This window comes from Pseudochaenichthys georgianus, chromosome 23 (assembly GCF_902827115.2).
Source record: "Pseudochaenichthys georgianus chromosome 23, fPseGeo1.2, whole genome shotgun sequence".
In the NCBI taxonomy this organism is placed as follows: domain Eukaryota; kingdom Metazoa; phylum Chordata; class Actinopteri; order Perciformes; family Channichthyidae; genus Pseudochaenichthys; species Pseudochaenichthys georgianus.
In genome coordinates, this window is record NC_047525.1 from 9,665,746 (window position 1) to 9,687,452 (window position 21,707).

At 40.4% G+C, this 21,707-nt stretch overlaps 1 protein-coding gene across 2 annotated transcripts; it reads right to left on the reverse strand.

Annotated features, from left to right (window-relative positions):
• Positions 1-7: 7 nt before the first annotated feature.
• impdh1b (IMP (inosine 5'-monophosphate) dehydrogenase 1b) lies at positions 8-13,921 on the reverse strand. 2 transcript variants are annotated; one of them, XM_071201835.1, is made up of 16 exons: positions 13,753-13,921; positions 11,213-11,311; positions 10,953-11,030; positions 7,667-7,715; positions 6,063-6,164; positions 5,878-5,952; positions 5,359-5,565; positions 5,176-5,263; positions 4,891-5,090; positions 4,354-4,444; positions 4,131-4,226; positions 3,551-3,694; positions 3,230-3,374; positions 3,005-3,148; positions 2,827-2,910; positions 8-2,105 (listed from the first exon to the last, which is right to left on the reverse strand). In XM_071201835.1, the coding sequence occupies exons 2-16, from the start codon at positions 11,308-11,310 to the stop codon at positions 2,084-2,086; spliced, it is 1,623 nt and encodes a 540-aa protein (XP_071057936.1). In that variant the 5' UTR covers position 11,311; positions 13,753-13,921; the 3' UTR covers positions 8-2,083. The 2 variants fall into 2 exon arrangements, with proteins under 2 accessions (XP_071057936.1, XP_071057937.1); XM_071201836.1 differs by lacking the exon at positions 10,953-11,030 and having other exon boundaries at positions 13,753-13,920.
• Positions 13,922-21,707: the final 7,786 nt, after the last annotated feature.

The following is a 21,707-nucleotide window of genomic DNA, read 5'->3' on the forward strand; positions in this document are numbered from 1 at the left end:
ATCCATACACAGTTTGATTTATTTATTATTTTTGTCATATTGAAAGCAAAACAACCTTCTTGTGTTGAGTGTTGTACTGTAAACATGTTCCAAAGTGATATTCCTCAGGAACCCATTATGGATTTGTTGCATTCTGAGTATTTTCCATCCATCTAAAAAGTATTACTTATTGTTTTGGTTGTTGGTTGCAGAAGCTCCTGTAGCTTCTTTGCAATATATTGAAGCTGAAATCATACAAAAGTGCAACACTACAAAAAAAAAAAAGGACTTTTTAGATGGACTCACAGGACTCAGTACAAACATGACATTTAAAAAACCTGAACTATCTCTTTAGATGGGGAAACTGAAAATAAGCAGCAGTCATTTCCAACTGGATATAGGTATATGTTTCTCCATATATTTAAATTGTACAATGTGTTTGCAATTTAGGCAAATTGCAAGGCTTTTGTTAGTCAAGGGGACCCTGTGCAGGGTAAGGTACATTAGTATGTTAAAGAAATCATATCAGCTCCTACAATCTGGGACATTTTTATTAAAAAAACAACAACATCTGGCCAAAAGGACATCCAGAATGGAATGTTAGAAAAGCCTACTCCTACATAAGCTGAATGAGAACAAACGAAGCGATGCTGTTTCAAAGTAATAAAAAGAGGCAAGAGGAAGGGTAGCATTAAGCTTGTTCACTGAGCTGTCATGCAGCCTGTATCCATCCCTGTTTCAAGGTATATCTCCGGTAAAAACAAAAGAAATACATCAGAAACAAAGTAACCCTGTCACTGAGAACGTATGCCACACTGTGAGAACTGAGGAATGAAAAACTGACAATGTAACAAGCGACTTCTCGTGCCAATTTTGGTTTTGAAATTACGAAAGGAAAGTGTGAAAGGAAGTGTAAAGACACTTGGCAGTACGTATGTCATTACAATGAAGCAGAATATAAATACAGCCATGTTTGGCTTAGTGAAAAAACAAACATGCATATCAAAAACATTTCATGCTCAATTCAAAGCCCCCCAAGACTATACAGGTTTAATATAAAGCTTCTTTTATCTAAAAGTATTCAAATTACGGGCAGAGTATATGAACCATTTTTGATTGATTTATATGTTTTAGGTTCTTTCAAACATACCTGATCTTTAGCTTTTGGGTCCCTTCCATGCTCAACATATGAGCAATGTGCATGGAGATGGGACACTGATTATTAGTCAAGAGGTTGTTGAGGGGGAAATTAATGTCCAGGCTGTGGGTCTGGGTTTTGGCTTTTGATTGTAGGGGACCATGGAGGATAAAGTCAACAGGATAATCTTCGTAGCTTATGTCTCGTACCTCGGGATCCACAAAACAGGAAGTAAACAATATGCAGCTACTGTACGTTAAGTAGCTTTTACATTTAATGACTTAAAAATGCACAAAAAAAGAATTAAGATTGCCGTGATGCACTGACACACTACACATAGAAAGTGTTTTGCCTTGTTTTTCGCATGTACTAGTGTGTTAAGAGCTATGGTGTGAGGCTTCAGAGGGAGGAGCGTGCTGTATGGAGGCGTGGATCCCAAAAAAGCCAGATAAGATGCGATTTGCAAAATGGCTGTTGTAGACTCAGTAATAATAATAATAATTATAGGACAAATAAACGCAGTGCACCTTCACTTTCTTTGCCCTAAGACACATTTGAAACTATGACGCAGTCAGACACGCACCTTAATCCACCAAACTCACACGCAGTTCCTTCTCTCACCGCCATGAAGACACAAAACACGCTAAAATGGGATCAGCCACATATTCAAGATACAGGTGTGTACGTGATTCCCAAAAACTCAGATGTGCCACTTCTTGAGTGCAAAATCCCAGGTGTTCGGAAAGTCGAGTTTCAGTTTGAAGGTTCTCATTTTGCTACTATGCCTCTTTCCTCCCAAAAACAGCTTGTTGGACTCAAGAGAGAGTAACGGTGGATAGTACGGAGGAGAGGGCAGAGAGGGTGTAGTGGGAGGTGAGTATTTTAACAGAAGTGGCAATTTAACATTTGGTCACTGTTAGATTGGTTGTGGCAGGTGCCCCGATGATCTGCATTCCATCCCCCCGCTCAGTAAAGCCGCTTCTCGTAACTGTAGAGGCAGAGAAAAACCGTGGAGAAGTTAGCGCTTGCTTGATTATAAATGTTAAGTATTTCCGCTACATGTACACTAACTGCGTTTATTCAGCAACCTAGTTTAACATGTTTTCTGAATGCTTTCGGCATAAAACTGCTAAATCTGCATTTGCACAAAAGTAACGGACATGTGATAACAAAGTCTGGGGACACAAAGCAAGATTTGGTGTAACAAAAGAGAAGCTTGCTTTTGTGCTTTTAAATCAAGTTTGCTGCTAGTAAAGTTAATAGCAATGGAATTGAAAATGCCAACACTCCCTGTTGCATTGCCCCATGTTTTCCTGTAACTCTTTTTGCAGCACAACACCTTACAGGCAGTAGAGTCATTTTGTAGGCAAGCGGTTTCTTAGCAATGTAATAAAGAAATAATCTACGAGCGATGACAGGGAATCACAGTTTAGAGCTCCCATTCCTGCTTCTTGGACAGATTACATCTGCCCTTATTGTAGCAACAGCTTCTACAATTCGTTTTTGCTTTATTTGTAACGGTGAACAACAATTGAATAATGCAGATGATAATAATAATAATAATAACGTTAATGATAATAACCTTAAAATGTAAGATTTATTTTTGCATGATCCTGCCAGTGAAACAAAACAGATTACATGTTTTGCTGTCCCAGAAGAAAATGTACTTAACCTAGGTCTACTAGTGTTATTGTGTGTTTTGCACTTACGAGTGGAGTCCATGGACTCCTCCCTCGACCTGTGCAGACATGGTCCTTTTTTCGAACTTCAGCTCCCCAGAGTACATCATGGAACTGAGAAAGAAAGAAAGATAGATAGTAAGACACCATGGACAAAAACATGTTAAAGCTTCCATATTATAAGCAGAAATTCCAGCTAGCTACTCACCGGAGAACAGAAAGACTCTTTGCCCCGATGTCCTGGCAGCCGTGCTGGATCCCTGCTATCAGGTAGGGTACAAACTTGTGGATGGAGCCCTTGTCTTGGACCGACCCCGACACCCCCTGGGCCACCTTCACATTGTCACCCTCACTGTGGAAGCACATCAATCAATATTCCTCCAGTGTCACCACAGCATGGGAAAAGCTTTCACTCATTTTAGCCTCCACATACCTAAAATAGCGTTTCTGGCTGCTGGTGCTCTTCTCCATAGCATCCAGGGAGCCCATGCCACGGTACTTTTTCAGCCGCACACCGTCAGAGAAGAAGTACTCCCCTGGAGCCTCAGTAGTCGCCGCTAGCAACGAGCCCATCATAACTGGAGTGGGAGACAGGAGAGAATTATCTGTCTGATTACACAACCTAATCATTGCTGCAGTGATAAACCACTTTGTTGCTATGAAGACTGGATGTTTCAAAGATCAACGCGAATAGATGAGGCATTTTTATCCCACACGGTTACAACACTCCATGTCAAAATCTTTCAGGTCTCACCAGTGGACGCTCCGAGAGACAGAGCCTTCACCACATGGCCCACTGTCTGAATGCCCCCGTCAGCGATGACTGGCACCCCGAACCGCCTGGCGTACTCTGCCACCTTGTACACCGAGGTCCCCTGAGGACGCCCGCACGCCATGACTAGAAGGTAGGGAACAGATTTGATGAGTGACGTGGCAACAGATCAGGAACAAAACAAGCACATTTTTGGGGAAAAGAGTTCAGAATCTAAAATTAAATGTAGTAGTTAAAGCGATTTAACTGGTGACTAAGAGTTATTTCAGGTGAAGCACGTGTTTTCTATTCTTGTTGGTGAACGTGACCCAGTTTGACCAGGAGAGGCCTGTCCCCATGGCAACCCAGAATGGAGCCTTGCTAGATCACCATGACAACTAGGAAGATATTCTTTACTGTTAGCAACCGATAGCCTTTTCTCCTCAGCTCATAGCCAGATTAATAAACGGTACAGCAAGGATTCATTTTCTACATTTTGAAATATGCGATTCCTTATCTCAATTATTATTCTTTAGTTCATGCAATAACAGTTTATTTTAAATAAAGAACAAGGGCTGCTGACCTTCCTGTGTGATGCAGATGGAGCCGCAGCCCATACCGACTCTCAGAGCATCGACTCCAGCATCGATCAAATTCTTGGCCTGGGCTGCTGTAACCACTGAAGAAGAGAAAGAAAAGTGTCAGTAAATGTGCACCAAGAAGCTTCTTGGAAGTTCTATGCGTACAAATCAGAGTCTTCTGAATAAAATAATGTCTGTATAGGAGCAATAAAGACACAAACTCACCATTTCCTCCCACTACTTGCAATTCTGGATGCTTCTGTTTAATGTAACTTATCATGTTGATTTGATACACAGAGTTGCCTTGTGAAGAGTCCTGGAGAAGCAAAACATTCATGGTTTAAACACAAGGACGTTAGATTAGAGTATGCAAATGTCTCACACAGATAAGACAGGCTAAGGAATGCATACAGTGTGGATATCACTGTAGATGCGTAATTCCCACACAGACAAAATGTTGCTTATACTTACTGTAAATATTGATAATACCTATAAATGAGTGAATTTCCGGTTTTAAACAAAACTGGCTTTGACCTTTCCTTTATCTGTAATCTGTTCCGAGGTATCATATTTATTGCACTGCCCTACTTTGGGTCTTGCACAATACTCTACCTCCCGTTCTCTTTATCAGTTGATCAAAAACAGGTATTGTTATGCAACATCTGCTCAAACAATAATCTAACATTGCTCGAAGCCTTCTTACACACAAATACCTAGTAGTAGGAAATACATTAACCACATTTCAACCATCAAAACACCCACCAGAACAACCACATCCACTCCGGCCTGCACCAACAGGTCCAGTCTGTACTTGTCGTCCTCCCTGGTGCCGATGGCGGCTCCACACAGCAGCTGTTTGCGTGGGTCTTTGGAGGCCAGCGGGTAGTCTCTGTTCTTCTTCAGATCTGTCCTGGCAATAATGGCCACCAGCTCGTCATTATTATTTACGATGGGAAGCTTGCCTGGTAACAAAGAAAAGTAGGTAATTAAATGTCATGATAGTGAAAAGAAAAAGCTGCTGTCGCACACACATGCAATTGTATTCACCTTTTTTACTGCGCTGCAGGATATCATTGGCCTCCTTCAGAGTAACACCGGCTGGGGCCACAGTCAACTCATCCCTCTTTGTCATGGCCTTGGGGATGTTTGATAAAAAACAATCAATAAAGTGAAACATTTTTAAACGTATGGATGTACATAAGTTGGTTTGTTATTTTATTAAACACACACCTCTTCCAGAGACTTGCCGTGGTCTTTCTCAGAGAGGAAGTCGATATCTCGGGAGGTGACGATGCCCACCAGTTTGCTGCCCATTTTGCCCGTCTCTGTGACAGGAATACCAGAGAAGCCATGTCTAACTTTGGCCTCAAACACATCCCCCACTGTGTGGCGTGGACTCATCACCACTGGGTCTGTGATAAAACCCTGTTCAAACCTCTGGAAAACCACGAGAGAATAAACAGAATTAAAATCCATATTATTTCCCCTTACATTGTGCAACGCAGCCCAAAACACCACACACAATACAAACTAAAAAGAAAACAAAAGTAGCAAAACAAAGACACACAAAACAATTACCATAACCTATACAGGGACAGTACAAGAATGGTCAGAGGAGGTTTGATTAAAGTACTTAATTTAGTCAGTATACATATTTTAATTAGTACCAAATGGTGATGACAAGAAAACTAAAATATATATACAACTAAAACTACAAATAATATTTAAGAAAAAGTCATCATAGTTTACCTTGACCTTGCGGACCTCGTTGGCTTGGAATTCTGGTGTGCAGTTATGGTGAATCATCCCAATGCCTCCCATTAGCTACAGAATAAATGCAAATGTATATTTGAATTAATTTCTAAATAAAACTGAGCAATACATTTAAATCTGGGCTAAATATTTTAGCTGATGTGGGACAAGCAGTCTCTTACCGCCATAGCGATAGCCATAGCTGACTCTGTAACAGTGTCCATGGGGGAGGAGATGAGAGGAGTCTTTAATGTGATCTTCCTGGTCAGCGCTGATGTCAGGTCCTGAGAGACAAAAAAAGAGGAGAACATGCATTTTATCGTCTTAGCAAGGAGTTTTTGGTCATGTTTGGCATGTTAACCACCAGGGGGCAGACTTTACTCACAGACTCAATATCATGGACAATTGTGTCTTAAGGTGGTGCATAGCACAAAGTCTAAACATAACTCTGTTTTGGGTGACAGTTAAGGTCATGGATGCAAGTAAGGCCAATTCAAGCAAACTTTAAAACAAAATGTAAGCTAGAGCCTACAGAATGTAAGCTTTAGTCTCATTAGGTTGTGAGCACAATCAACTGTGTGGGTCATGGAAAACACAGTCCTTCCTCTCAGAGACAGAAACCTGGCTAAGCGTGGAAAAATGAGCCACTCTTGTATCTCAGCCACATTTAGCATCAACATCTTACAGACTCCCACAACAGCCAACACCGGTTTTTGCTATCTTCAACTATGTGAAAAGAATTCCTGGCACATGGGAATGACTTCTGTGGTGTCCAAGCTTTTCGTCCTTATCTGTGGCCGACATAAACTAGGGAGGCTTTTCTCAGGGGTTCATGGACACGGCAGAGGAATGATCTAACACCACATGTCTTTTAACGAGTGCACCAACCTGCTAAATTCAACCGAAAGTTAGGAAAACATCTTTAGAACATCACGATCCAGGAGGAACAGCAACAGGCACATGTGGCCCTTCTTCATGTTTCCAGCACCTTACACGGTGCACAAAAGCTACATATTATATTATAAATTGCGACACAGTCTACTGAGTCGTTGTGGGAACATTGACTGCTCCGTTCAAAGTGGCAGCCAAATGTGGAATCATTTGTTATTCAAGCTTGGATAGACTCACTATCCAGTGGGAAAACTAGGGCAAGACAAAGACTCTGTTGAGACCTTGACAACACGGCAAGGCTGACAAGCATCTCACACAGCAACCAGACTTTCTGTAACTCTGAAGGAAATACACAGATATCAATTCAATTAAAATCCACCGAGATGGACAAAGCAGAAGAGAGGGATTTCATCTAAAGCTCAAGAGATTAACTCTCCCGTCATATGCGGAGAGAGGTGGACGAGCAGCCGAGCAGACACAGATGTAAACACCAGGGTGAGGCAGCAGCCGCTGGGTGACCACATTGGGCAAAAATAGCCGGGCAGAAGGGAGAGGAGGGATGATGCAGCGGTTTAAAAAAAGAAAAAAGGGGGAGTATTATTGAAAGAGCTGCCATTATAGTTGAGGTCTGGAGTAAAGAGGTTTCTATAAAAAGGCTCTGTAATAACGGCAGATGGTTAAGGAAGTGGTTCTGCCAAGAAGGCTCTGTCGGCTGCCACATCATCACGAGGGGAGTGGAAGAAAACTGAACAAATCATTAGCTTGTCCTTCGAAAGAACCAGGAGGGTTCTTACTCAGATGTGGCAGATACTTGCAACCATCTTCTGCCAAAGCCACCAACCCTATGTGCCCTTTTGTGCTCTCCATTATGTCATTCACACATATGTGTACTTACCACTTCGTCCGAGGTAAAGTCAATGAAGCCAGGTAATATCAGGAAGTCACTGAAAGACATAAGCAAAACGTCACTTAGCATCTCTGTGAGAATATGAGCATCCATTAAAATACCAAAAGCTAAGGAGCCTTTCATGCTTAATCAAACATGAACAATGTAATATATCCTGCTAAATATCTCAAATAAAAACAGAGAACTTAATAGTTTTACAGCTCACAGGGCTAATTAAAAAGTTGACTGTGAGAACTATTGAACAAGATTGTGTTTTAAAGAAGGTTTGAACCACAGGACTGATTTACTCGTTATATGTAGTTTGTCATTACCTGATCACTTTCCACTCATTTGCTTTTGTATACCAATTTCAAGTAGTAAGCCAGAGAGCCTGAACATAGTGTTGGGCAGTCTTTCATGTCTCCTCATGGTTCTCAGAGTATTGCTGCTCAGTGGCTCAGTATAGACACTGATTGCGTCCTGTACTTGGTGAAAAGCTACAGTGGCTCTCGCTCAGCTCTTAGACTGTATAAACAAAATGAGGAGGGAGGTTGGGATGAGTGGGAGTGCAGGAGCTAAACACAGGAATGGTGAGTTTGTTTTCCATCAGAGTCAGTACGCATTTTGTGGGTTTTGCAGATTGGTGTGAAAACAGGGCAGGGAACACGTGGCAACACGGAGGAATAAGGGGGGCTGTGTGTGCCACGTGAAGGGTGTTGAGGGAAACTACAGAGTGGGGGTATGTGAAACCGGTAGATGGTGAGCATTGCAGGTGGACAAAACAGGATATAGATGACAGATCAAAAGAAAGAAGAGGACAGCATCAGTTCTCTTGTGCCTCAAGTGTGGTTGGAAGTAAAATCTAAAATAGTCACAAGTTGCGTCGCTAGAAGGGAGGAGTCTTGAGTGTTTGTTCCCCCTCACTTAAAGCTGGCCGCTGACGTCACAGCCCTCTTAAACGGGGCTCCGCGCTGTAGTGGAAACGCGCCATTAGAGGCCAAAACATCAACATTGAGACGACCAGGAAGTCTAGCACACATCTGCTAGTGTTTAATAGCAGCCACAAACCTCAGCTGCACCTCCTGACTCAGGACCAGCACTCCACCAGAGCTCATTTATTTGAATTCTAAAGACATCACTGGCTTGGTGATGCCTTATTATAGTTTTTATTTGAATGTTGGCAAATGTGTGATGCTAATCGGTAGTGTTTCATGTACAACCAGAAGCCATACCTGAAACATTCCTAATTATACAGTTTTCCTGTCTTTGCACTGGCATAACAAGCAATAAACCTCAAAGCTTTTTTTATATATATGAAAAACAGCTGTGAGCTTGGCATGCTCATGCTAAGAGATGTTACTCATTGGGTGAATCCCAATGAGCATCTGCATGTCTGCCTCTCATCGCTTTCACAAGGTTTCCGTTGACTATTGTTACCAACAGTTAGCAGCAGGAATACAGTAGCTGACAGAAGGAAGACAACAGTCAGAAATATGTGCTCTTATCTTAGGACAGCCCTACCTGTCAGGTAATCACACAATTGTGGTTGATATAGAATCATTATTTAATCGGCATAGGGTGGGGTTTGCCGCACTTAACAATAAGGCTTTAAAAAAAGTGAGACAGAGTTTATGGGTCAATAAAGGATACAGTACGTGACTAGAGTAAGCTCTGGACAAACTTTGAGCCAACGGATAGAATACACAGCATGTAGATGTGTAGCATAGAGTGTATGGTTTTAATTATATGGTTTGTTTAGACTTGTGTGAAAGACCCAATGTTTAACCGACAGCCTGAGGCTTGTGTGAGAGTTTCAAGAGGCACATTTTAGATACACAGATCTTAAGTAAACACATTTAACAGTGTCCAAATGTGTTCACTACTCTTATTTACAAAAGGTTGAGCTAAAAACTGCACTGATGCTTTTTAGGGTTATTTTAGGAGTATTGACAGAACTACAAAAGTTCAGAAGTACCTCTGATTAAAAAGATGTTAACAATCACACCCAGGACATGATTTCTGCACCCAGTTGAAGGTCACAATACAACAGGAAGCAGTTTCTCATACAAAGCTGCCTTCCTGCGTTTCACTTTCTCTGAGTGGCTTGCTTCCTTTTCCCTCAACTAAAAAGACAAACGAAAGAGAAACTAAAAAGATTTAATAGTAATAACCTGCCTAATCGTTTTCTTAGATACAGTACCTGTGATAGGATTTAAATGTTGATCAAGTCAACGGGGAGTTAAGATAAACAGGAAAAGTAGTCAGAAGTTTTAAGCAGTAGAACTTATTCCAGCAACATCCCCCAATTCCTCCTGCATTCACATGATGTCAATTCTAGCCATCATGTGCGCAAACCTTGCTTTGGTCGTGATGCACTTCATTACAGTGTGGAGAGAATTACACGCGGACACACTCAAACGCCATTACGTTTTCTGTTCAATTAGCTTCTGAAAAGCAACAGCAGCGTGATCAGAGCAAATCATTGGTGGATTTTTAGCCAATTAAACCTCCCCACTGAGCTTGAATTGCTTAAATCAAAATTGATTTTGTTGTGCAGACGATAATGCAGTATGGAGGATTATATACCATATATTGAGAATTAAATTGAGTCATTTTCAGGGAACGCTGAGAGGGCATCTTAAGCATTGATTGTAGTGGTTTTAGAGGTAAAGAACAGTGATGATTCAGGAGACAGTTTAAGAACAAAAAAGGCATGCTTCTTAGTGTCCAACAACCACTACAATTCAGCTGCACAATGCTTTGCTTCTTGTTATTTGTGATGGAGAAAATGAAAGGGTGATAAGAAGGATTAATGAAGAAAATCATGTCAGTCAAACCGCATTATGAGTTCAAAAAGATAGATTATTCCTATTTGTCACCAGAATGCACACCAGAGCTGAGTGAGGTTAAGTAAGAAAGGAGAAATTAGTAACTCAATCAAAGCAAAGTGTGTGTAAGAAAGTGCATGAGCTGTTCTGTCATGCATGTTGCATTCACAGGACAGGTCATGCACTTTGATGGTTAGTTGTAGTAAATAATGCAATTATGTCTACCGGAAGCAAATTTGATCCCCATGACCAAGATCAGGTTTATCATTGCAACAAGCCCTCCATTTACATTCTGCATTCATGCACTATTATGACACCAGATTACATTTTTGGCACGTTTGATGTAAGTCAAAGTAAAGGTGCTTTAGAAGGACTGTCATTTGCTTCCCCTTTATGAATATACTTTTTGTAAAAGGATTTGTAACAGCACAGTTTCAAAACAGTTTGAAGATGACTGTTCTACTCACTTGTAAGTCAACCCATCTCCTTTAGAGCATAGCTCTTCAGCCGTATGACCATCGGAGACAACGCACTGTTGGTCAGATCTGCTGGTTCAAAATGTGTTGGCCATTACAAAGCACTGCTGCGCACACTTCACCCACCACTGCGCGTAGGTGAGGTTTGAAAATAAGGAGACCTTACTTTGAAATAATTAAATAATTGTACTTAGATTTTTTCTGAAAATCAAATTAAAGTTTGCATTGCAGAGAATGTGAGGGAAACGTACTTGTATGTAAGGCCATCTCCAACCGAGAAGAGCTGCTGAGCTGAGAGTCCATCTTCAGGGACGTAGCCTGTCCCACCGCTGATTAAGTAATCCGCCATGCTGACAAATGAAAAAGAGAGGCACATTCAATGAACTGTGAAACCCAAGACTCGGATACAGATGTGTAACTTAAGTTAGAAAAAAGATGCTCTGCAAGAAAACAATACATCCACTTTGGAGACAGAGCTTTGGTGACCTTCTGGCAGGAAGAAATAACCATAGCAACATCAACACCCCCCCACCCAGCCGCAGGTCAATGCGTCTGTGTGAAAAATACATCTGCTTGCAGAGACACAATTGGAATAAATGTTATTTAACAATAGATCACGCAAATACAACATAAGCAATATTCAACTGTGATTTAGTGCCAAGATCCTTTCTGTCTCTACAAAACTGTTATTAAGACAAAACGTGCGCGTAAGGGAAATGACAGTGCAGTATTCCCCATGTGTGGAGCTGAAAATGGTCGGTTGACCCACTAACATTTAGTTGAACCACTATAGCAAAAATCCGTTGGAAAAAAAAAGGTAATGGTAAAAGCTTATCGGGTGAAAACATTTACTAGAGAAGAAATAACTAACCTCAAAATGTAGTATTGTCTGGACTTGAGCGGTGTAATTTAGATAGTGTCCTTGTAGTGACCTACATCACTTTATCAGTAGCTATCAAACAGCTGCTTGCAATGCATGGCCCTGGTAAACAAATACTTCAAACCGGTCTTTGATGTGTATACAGTAAAACGGTGAGGCAACACCCTTCCTACTGCTGATCCCTGTACAATATCCATGCTAGGATCCCACATCTGTCACCTCAGGAGCCCTGGTGGTTAACCATTTAGTAAACTGACATATCCACGAAGCAGCACCTAAGCATCCATAAATGTCGTTTTTAGAGTTGGTTACATTTCTTGTAACTCACCACCAAGTACGATCAAGCAAACCTAAATGCAGTGGTGGAAGTACATTTACTCAAGTAATGTCCTTACGTAAAAACAGAGGTACTTGTACTTTCCTTGAGAATTTTCACAATATGCTACTTTATACTTTTACTCGACTACATTTTGTAGACAAATGTTTTACTTTTTACTCCATTTATTTTACAGATTTAGTTACTAGCTACTTTTCAGATTTAGATTATTATAAATATATATAAATTAGCTAAAACATTAGCATATAATGATTATAGGTTGGGCTACACAGTAGTATAAAGTCATTAAAATAAACCCTACTGCAACATTAAAATGATGAACACATAAATTAATCAATATTTTTTATAAAATAATTGGTGCTTAAATGGGCCATCCTGCATAATGAGTACTTGAAGTATATTTTGTTACCAATACTGTTTAACTTTTAGGTAGTACAATTTACAATTTAGAATGTAGGATTTATAATCCTTCCACCTCTGCCTAAATGTAAATAGGAATAATCTGGGAATCAGTACACCAACAGTAAAGGTTGATATTTTGAGAGTTCAGTACATGCCGAATTGGAGGGTGGCTATTGTTATGTGCTTGAGAATCTTAAAATATATTTTCAATGCGACAAATATTTTTTAATATACGTAGATAGTCTTTTTGCGGATTTTTGAAGGTAGTTTGGTGATGCGTTCATGCGCAGGTCTGGTGTCATGCCACCAGAATGTGTGCATGATGATAAGCCTATATTTAACATTTTCGAAATACGAAGCACGTGTGATGTAGAGTATTTAGCGTAAATTAACAAGAAAATACACCGTTAAAAGTTACACGTTCTTAAATCATCGCATTAAATAATTACATGTTTGCATGGTCACCGCAAATATAGCTAGTTAACACTTTAAGCCCTGGCCCCTGGGTAACAATGCCTGTGATGTTAGCTAACCGGTAGCCTGAGGATTGGATGAGCAGTCACAACAAACAACTAGCCGGCACATGCTGTGATGTACATGACAAATACAAAGTCGATATTTTACACAAATATTATATCTTCACAAACACAAACGACACCCAGTTCACCTCATATAACCCATTACTAATGTATTCATAACTTACATGACAACGTTAACATTAACAATCATTTTAAAATGTATGGCAGTTATATAAAATCCCCAATTAGTGCTACTATAAGGGTCCCAGCTGCTGCTGGTGTTAATAATCCTTAGATACAGATGCAGATGCAGTCCGCAGACCAGACATGAGCTCAGTGCAGACTGCAGACATGTGGGAGTACCGTTAGCATTTAGCATTAGCAGCTTGGTTATTTTTAGTTTACCAACGAAAAACGCGTCCTTAAGACGTTAAAGCAAGGTTGTCTACCCTTAAGTATATTAACAAGTGGTATACACCGTGTAGCATCTTAGCTAGCGTAAATTCAAACATCTTTTATAACCCGAGTACGTTTAGCTAGCTAACCTTTTTGGAGCTGATGCCCACGTTGACCAAAAGGAAGCAACTTTCCAGCTGTGAATCTACAAGGCGGGGGGGGGGGGGAAGCGATGATAGAGACAATAATTCCTTCTACCTCGAAAGACAACCTCGATCAAAAAAACTTCGTGGCTCCAAGATGTAAAAGTAGTGGTTGGCAGTAAAGTGAGTGAGAAGTGCTTGCCTGCTGTCGCTGCAGACAGTGCGTGTTGCTGTTATGTACTAGCAGCAGCAGCGTCACATCCCCTCTCTCCTCACTCAGAGGCGGGTTTAACCCTCTGTATATTCCTGCTGTGAAATCAGCCCCAACAGTATGAAGCCACAGTCAACCACGTGGAAGTGTTACTGATGAATGCTGGCTGACCGGTTCATCAGAGAAAAGTTAATTGAGTTTCAGTCTGGGCAATTGGAAACCAGAACATGTTGTTAGAGTATATGCGGTTACTTAGATAAAAACATTTAAATCCAGAGGTGGGAGAAGTACTTAGATGTTGTACTTAAGTAAAAATAGAAGTACCAGCTTGTAGGAATACTCTGTTACGAGTAAAAGTCCTATATTCAAAATGTTCCTCAAGTAAAAGTACAAAAGCATTAACATCAAAATATATTCAAATGAGTAAAAGTACTCATTATGCAAATCAAGCAATTTTATAATAATATGTATATTATATGATTTGATTATAATTATTTATGCATAAATGTGTTTTATCAAAGCTGGTAAAGGTGCAGCTAGTTTTAATTACTTAAAGCTTATGAATGTTACTCCATGTGTAACTAAAGTCTGATTTAAGGGTCAAATCTTTAATCCAAATCTGCAAAGTAACTAAAGATATTTAATAAATGTAGTCGAGTAAAAGTATATTATTTACCTCTGAATTGTAGTGGGGGACAAGTACAAAGCAGCAAAAAAAAAGTTTAATACTCAAGTACAGTACAAGTACCTCAAAATTGTAGTTAAATCCAGTACTTGAGTAATTGTACTTAGCTACTTTACACCAGTTTAAATTATATTTTATCGTTGGGGATTTTGGCAGAAGTATAAGATTACTTTTGACTTTCAAGTACATTACTTGATTGCTTTTATCATTCATCTTTATCCTTCCACTACATTTCATAGCGGAAATATTATTATTTGTACAGATAAAAAGGCACTTACTTTCTAATATTGACCTACCAGCCGTGTCATTTTATAAAATACTATACATTGTCATGGATTACTCGTAAAAAAAAATCCCTAACATATATCCATAAAATGCTGCTTACCTGTTATGATATATAAATAGTTATTATCCAATATTATAATATATTACAAAATATTGCTGCATAATGAATACTTTAAAAAATATTTAATTGAAAATACGTACTTTTACTTGAGTAGCATTTAGAAAACAGAGCGTTTACTTGTAATGGAGTACTTTTACACTGTGGGGTTGCTAATTATAAGTAAGAACAAAGAACCTCCATTCCCATTGGGGTCAGGCAGTTGGAAGTAAAAACTTCTCTTTTTTGTATACACTTTTTGCAAAATGTTTACTATACTTTATCGATAAATATTCAGTGAAACATTAGTGTGAGTAAATGGTCATGTGAAACATGTAAACACGTTTCAATAGGAAATCATGTGGCTAAGCAACTATCACAGATAAAGTGAAATGGATATGTGTGCATTGGTGTTCTTACTGCCATTACACCTTTCATGCCTTCATTTCCCTTGATTTAGAGAAATGTCACGTGAACTTAAGCAGCACTGTCGGATTTCTAGTCACATGTAGATCATCTTAATTTGATTAAGTGTACAGACAAGCCAGCACCGATCACATTTGATTCACATGATAACAATTGCATGAGGTGTGCAGAGAAGCCGCACGAGGAACAACATGTCTTGAAATAAATCAAAATGACTGTCCCTTTTTGACTGTATGGTTATAAAAATGAATTGCGTCATCAATTGTGAATCCCTAGAAGTGTATGTGCTTTCATTTCAAAGTACTGCATTAGTTAAAGAAATAAAACTAGTTCAACCACTACCTAAAAGGGCACATTGGGTCACAGAGCTCCTTTCATCAGGTCATGTGACATCTAATGAGTAGAGTTGGATTTAGGAGCAGTAGTCTTTCAAGAATACATCCAAAAGCTGCAATCCCCATTATGCTCTACATGAGATAAGTGTTGGACAGTCATTTAACTTTCTGACAAAGGCAATAAAACATTGTCTCTTTCCAGCTACTGCTCATTGCTTGACTGAATGCCAGCATGCAGCTTGTCATCCATTTGTCAGCCACATAAATGGTTGGGATGAGCCGCTGACAGAAAATCATGATTACTTTCTCACAACTAAAGATATGGCTGTCGGTATCTTTGTATCAGCTCTGCTGCAGCTTCACGGAGCAGAGTCAAATGTTTCATTATTAATAAAGCTTTATGTGGAACAGCTGCCAAATTTGAAAGCAAATAACTTGTTATCACCTCTGTGATTTATTAGGGCTCGCTTCACTGAAACAGCCCATTACGTAACTCTTGTACCTTTCTTGTTTGATGATTATTTCTTGAAGGGAAGTTCACTGATTACATTTCAATTATTGAATGCAATAGAGAACCACGTGGTCTTTCCTGTAACCTAATATGCTGCACAGTTCTCTTGTTGTATTAAGGTTGTTGGATTTGTCTGCCAAGGTGACTCAGGGGATCTGTTTCCCACTCCATGTTGTTTCAAATTAAATGTGGGTCATTGCAGATATGGGTCAGAGGTTCCTTTTATGCACTGTAGCCATTCCGAGCAGTTGATTAAGTCTTTCCTATCCTCTCAGCATGCTGCCAACTCCTGTCTTTTTGTTGCATCACAGAATTGTCACAAAGGGCAGTTAAAAATAGCACCGGACGACATATCTTTCTGTTGAGTATTTGCTTATTAGAAATAAGTATTGAGGCCTACAAACAACAACCAAATGAGTGTCATCATAAACAAGGAATTTAACTTCAAGCGCATTTGCAAACTGATCTAAATGCAAGTGTGTGCGGACATGTAAACTGACCCGATGGCATGCCAGTCATTTACATGTGCAGCATTATGAAGGCACAGCCAGTGAAAGTGAATCACAAAAGCTAAACGATCATTGTCTTTTTATTTCACATATTCTAATGAGGGCTGTTATTACTTTAGCACTTTTTTTCATTTAAAGTTTTGCTTTTGCACTTACATTTTCATAAAATCAAGACTAACCCTTTTAGCTATTAAAATCTAAAAAGAGTTGGACCTTTTATAAATGTGTTTACGAGCTCCTACTCTTCCTGGCAATAAATCCTGCAGCAGGCACCTTTGCAATCAAAACTGTGTTTATAATAAAACAAACAGGTATATTTAAACCTTTTAAATAGTTTTAGATGCACCCAAAGGGGGCTCAAGCTACATAAACCTTCTCAGAGACTCACCTCTCTGGGCCTAGTCCCGCCTGGATGCGTGTGGCGCTGTATCTCTGGGCTGCAGTTTCATGCCCATGTCCATGTGAGGTTTGCCGGACAAAGACTTCACATCCCCGGGGTGAAACGTCGGCACATGGGGGCTGAGTTTCTCCAACAATTCTCCGATAATCCTTCTGGCTCTCCCTCGCTGCATCTGCACCAAAGTGCTCATGACCATATCCCTCCATCGTCCGTCCAAGGTCAGTCTCTGAATCCAGTGCCACCGTTTGCTTGTTCTTCAACAGAATTTCAGTAAAAAGATCCAACAGCTGAAGGTTACATCTGTGTCAAAACAGTTTGAATTCATATGAACTTCTTAGTTTGTCTCAAAGGAAGCAGGTACAATTTGGAAAATGCCCACTTTGTTTCTAAATATCCTTATCTGAATTCTAGTGTCAAGAACAGATATGGAGCTTAAGAGGTGTTCCCACGCAGAGCAACACAGGAAAAAGACCAGTCAGGCTCCTCCGTCTGCCCGTGCTCAGGATGCACCTGCCTACAAAAAGACACCAGCCACCTCTAGGCGTGTCAGGGCGTCACCTAGGAGATTCTCCCACTGAGAGGGTGTCACCGTGGAAATGATGCCAGCAGCAGAGCGTTGTTGTGGAGAGGCTGATGTCTTCGAAATCTTGAAGGAGTTTTCCTTTCATGAAGGCAGAAGGTATAATGGAAAGGGTATATGCGCCCTGCACAGTGTGTACACGCAGGATAAAGCCACCATTGCCCTGAGCGCTTCTCTACAAGTAGAGTGCTACTGAGTGCTCCATGAAGCTCTATGTCTTGCTCCCTCTCTATGGGTTAATCCTGCTTTCTATCGGTGGCACCACGTCACTTTCACAAAGAGGATTTCAGAATTAAAATGAACAGGAGTGGAGATGAGCTCTGCGAAGAGAGCAGCACATTTTCACAGCAAGACCATTACTGCTATTTGTATCCATCTGAGTGGGCTCCATTACACCAAATACATGCAGCAAACCTAGCATTTCTGCAATTATTTGGGAAGAGTCTTTTGGGTACAACTCTTAAATTATACACTTTGTGCAGACCTCACAGAAAACGGGGGTGTCCAATCCATTGCTGAGTGAAACTGAGGCCGAGGTTAGCCCCACATGCTAATACAATGTACCTTGACGCTGCTAATTGAAGCTTGCACCAACATGTCAGTGTTACATAATCAGAAGAGTACACCCATGTGTTTTCTTTCAGGATTCTTTCTAACATCAGTAATGAATGTTAGCGTCTGCCTTTGTAGGTTGTACAAACAGTAGGGAATATATATAATAAATGCATTGACTTATTCAATATTCACGTTTCTTTTGTGCAACTTGTCTACAGTTTAGCTAATGGAAAGGATTCCCCTCCACATTCACAGAGGTGTCTGAAACCCTGCTTAAAGGGATCACCTCCAGGTGACAGACTGTTTGTGACAGTTGGTAGGACGTTAAGATGGAAAATCCTCTTAGGCCAGCCCTCTGAGGTTCCCCACTTCCCCCACTTAGAACTATCTTGAACACATGCTAACGGAAACCCCTCACCAACACAATGCAGATAACAGATCAGGATGTACTAACATGGAGACACTCTAAAGTAGCCTATATAGCACAGACGGATAGACAAACTCCTGCTCCGAGGGTGGACAACTGCTGCTGTTGTACCTTCAAATCACGTTATCAATGGCATTAAACGCTTAGTGTCTCATGAACTCAAAGGGATGGGAGCACACTAATTTCTTATATGCATGTCGTCAGGCGGTGCACGGTTCTTCCACTCATTCAATTAAATGTATGATAATAAATGTCATGTGCAGTGTGGATAGTCATTGGCTGCGACAAATCAGAGTCATGCGATTGAACACATGGGTAACCACATTGCCAACAAAGGAGCACTCCTTAATTGTGAATGACCACTGCAGAAACCTCAGGTCGGATGATCTAAAACTACATGTAGACTTGAAATCAATTTCACGTCAAACTCTAATAAAGCAGAGGCGTCTTTGTGTAATGAGCTAGAACTACAGCTAAGTGACTAAAACCCCTTTCTATTATGTAATTAATTAAAATACAGGTATAATGTCCTGAAAGCTTGTTGTAGGCAATGTAGAGAGTAAGAGAAGTAGCTATGAAGAGCTGTGCAGGAGACAGAATAACAGTATTTAAGTCAAACTTGATCTAACACATCAAGATTAGTTCACTAGTTCAGTCATGTAAAGCCTGAAGAGATCAATTATAGGCAAGGCAAGGCAAGTTTATTTATATAGCACCTTTCAGCACCAGGCAATTCAAGGTGCTTTCTTTAAGTTATAATGTAATCTGTGGCTTTGGTGAGAGCTATGTAAAGTCAGAGAAAGTATAAAGGGCAGCCTGAGCTACAAACCCCCCCCCCCCCCCCCCCGGGCAAAAATGTGAAGTTGGTCCATCGCCACCTATCTCGGTGAACGTATGGGCTTCCCTGTATTCACCATTAGGTACAAAGCACACAAAAGACCGTGCATGGCAGCCTTATTTACAGAGAGAGAACATCAAGTACTCCAGCATGTGAGAGAGTTTGATTGAATACAATATATGTACGGTAGAAATATGTAAACTACTAAAATAAAGTCTTACAAATGTATTTGGGCTGTTCTAAAACACAGCTTGTCGCAGTTTCAATGTTTTACACAATCCTCTCCTCCACAACTTCTTGTCTGGTGTCTGGTTTGCAGCTAATTACAAGAACCAGCCTTCTTAATTTGATTATTGAGTCTGTTAGTGTCACCAGCTCCAATGCTGCTCCCCTAGCAGATTGCAAGGACTACTTCCTCTACTGATAGAAGATTTCCAACATCTTGCTGCACAAATGGATCTCAAGAAAATAGGCTGTTCATACTCTTTCCTTCGTGATGGCTGTTCTATTTAAGTGTCCCATACCCCACAAACTGACAGCTAACACGATTTTTGTCATCAAATGTAAAACATTGTTGGAATTAATGAAGTGAATAACGGCTGAGTTCCATTTAGCTGCTGCAGTTTCAGGGTCCTTGCATTGTCCATGTTAGCTCACTGGCACACTCTCATGGCCTACTGGATCAACACATGTGCTCTGGCTATTCTACCTGAAAACTGTGATCTGAGATATTAACTGTCATACACTGACATCTAGTGGATGCAATGTCTTATTGTCCAAAACACGGTTATAATTTCCTGAGTTTACCACTATTGCAACTTCCGGTTGTTGTTGTTGTTGTTGTTGTCATCTCCGGGTATCCCGTGTGCCTGTTCTGTTGCTGAGAGCTTATTATCTTAACTTAATCGATCGTTTTAAAACTCTTGATCACGGCAACTGCCTGACGTTGTAATCACACGTTACTACAGCTTAAGCACTCACAACTCTCCTTCTCTTAGCGACTGTAACTCCACAGTTGACTACACTCTTTTCGGGTTTGCTACGGTAGCTACTTGAGCTTGATAGCTAGCCATGGCTCTTTCCCCACCCTCGGGTGTTATTTCCTGCTCTTCCTGTCTCATGATTGGTTACTTCTAGTGATGTTACGTATTGCACCGAGGCTTCGGAGCGTGTGTCGAGTAATCCCCGAAGCTTTTTGTGAAGCATGTTTCGAGGCTTGTATCGTTTTGGGTCAGTGATGTCATCGATGACAAACGAAGCCTCGCTGCCTGTCGATACCACGTGACTGCTTCAGGAAGCGATTCAGATCGGTTGAACCGCTGAACCACAACGCTCATACCCATGGATCTATAATAAGAACCATATTACCCCTCCTGCACCCGGGCCCGGTAAAACGATGGAATCAAGAGAGCTCAGACCCTCACTTATATAGAGGTCGGAACATGTCATAAGTATAAATAGATACAAGCATAAATACATGTAGGAATAAAAACATAAATAAATGAATAAATACAGGAATAAATATGTTGCTGTGTTTTCAGGGAGCTTTAGTGTGTGTGCTGTGGCTCAGCTGGAAAGCAGTTTACTCACGATCGCAGGGTCCCTGGTTCAACGACTGAACAATACGTACTTATTTTTGTTTATAAAAGCTACAGCTAAATGAGATAATGTAGTTAATAAATGTATTCTTTGATATGGTTTAGCCTTTCTCAGGCTACAACATGGTTAAGTTTACGAATATTATTAAGGAATACAAATCCCTCTTTGCAATGTTTACCAGCCTCCTTAGGCTTTTCAATCACAATCATTAAACTGGAATAAATACAATATTGTTAACATGAAAATATGATTTTATGTTCGTTGTTTGGAGTTATTCTAAGGCTTTACTCAATGGGAACTCGGTATGAGATTGAGCACACTGTTGAGATGTCCAATCTGCCTGTTTTACACACTTTGACCAACAGGGGGGGTTTGTGTTCAAATGAAGCCCATGATGAAGCCTCATGAGATGAACCCTTTTGCGAACCAATTGGCTGGAAAGCTTCAAAGCTTCATAAGGCTTCATCTCGCCATCACTAGTTACTTCCCTGCCTCCTTTACTGGTACCGATACATGTGTTAAATGTTCCATTTCAAAGAGCTTAACGCTCGGCGTAACCTTGGCGCAACATCACGGGGTTTGTCAACGGGACTGTAGTCCCAAACGATAGCT

Coding starts and splice junctions, on each gene's coding strand:
- impdh1b (XM_071201835.1), bottom strand. CDS start 11,310: ATGGCGGATTACTTAATCAGCGGTGGGACAGGCTACGTCCCTGAAGAT. Junction 7,716..10,952: donor GGAGATGGGTTGACTTACAA/GTGAGTAGAACA, acceptor TATGTCTTTCAG/TGACTTCCTGATATTACCTG. Junction 5,264..5,358: donor ACGGCAAGTCTCTGGAAGAG/GTGTGTGTTTAA, acceptor AACATCCCCAAG/GCCATGACAAAGAGGGATGA.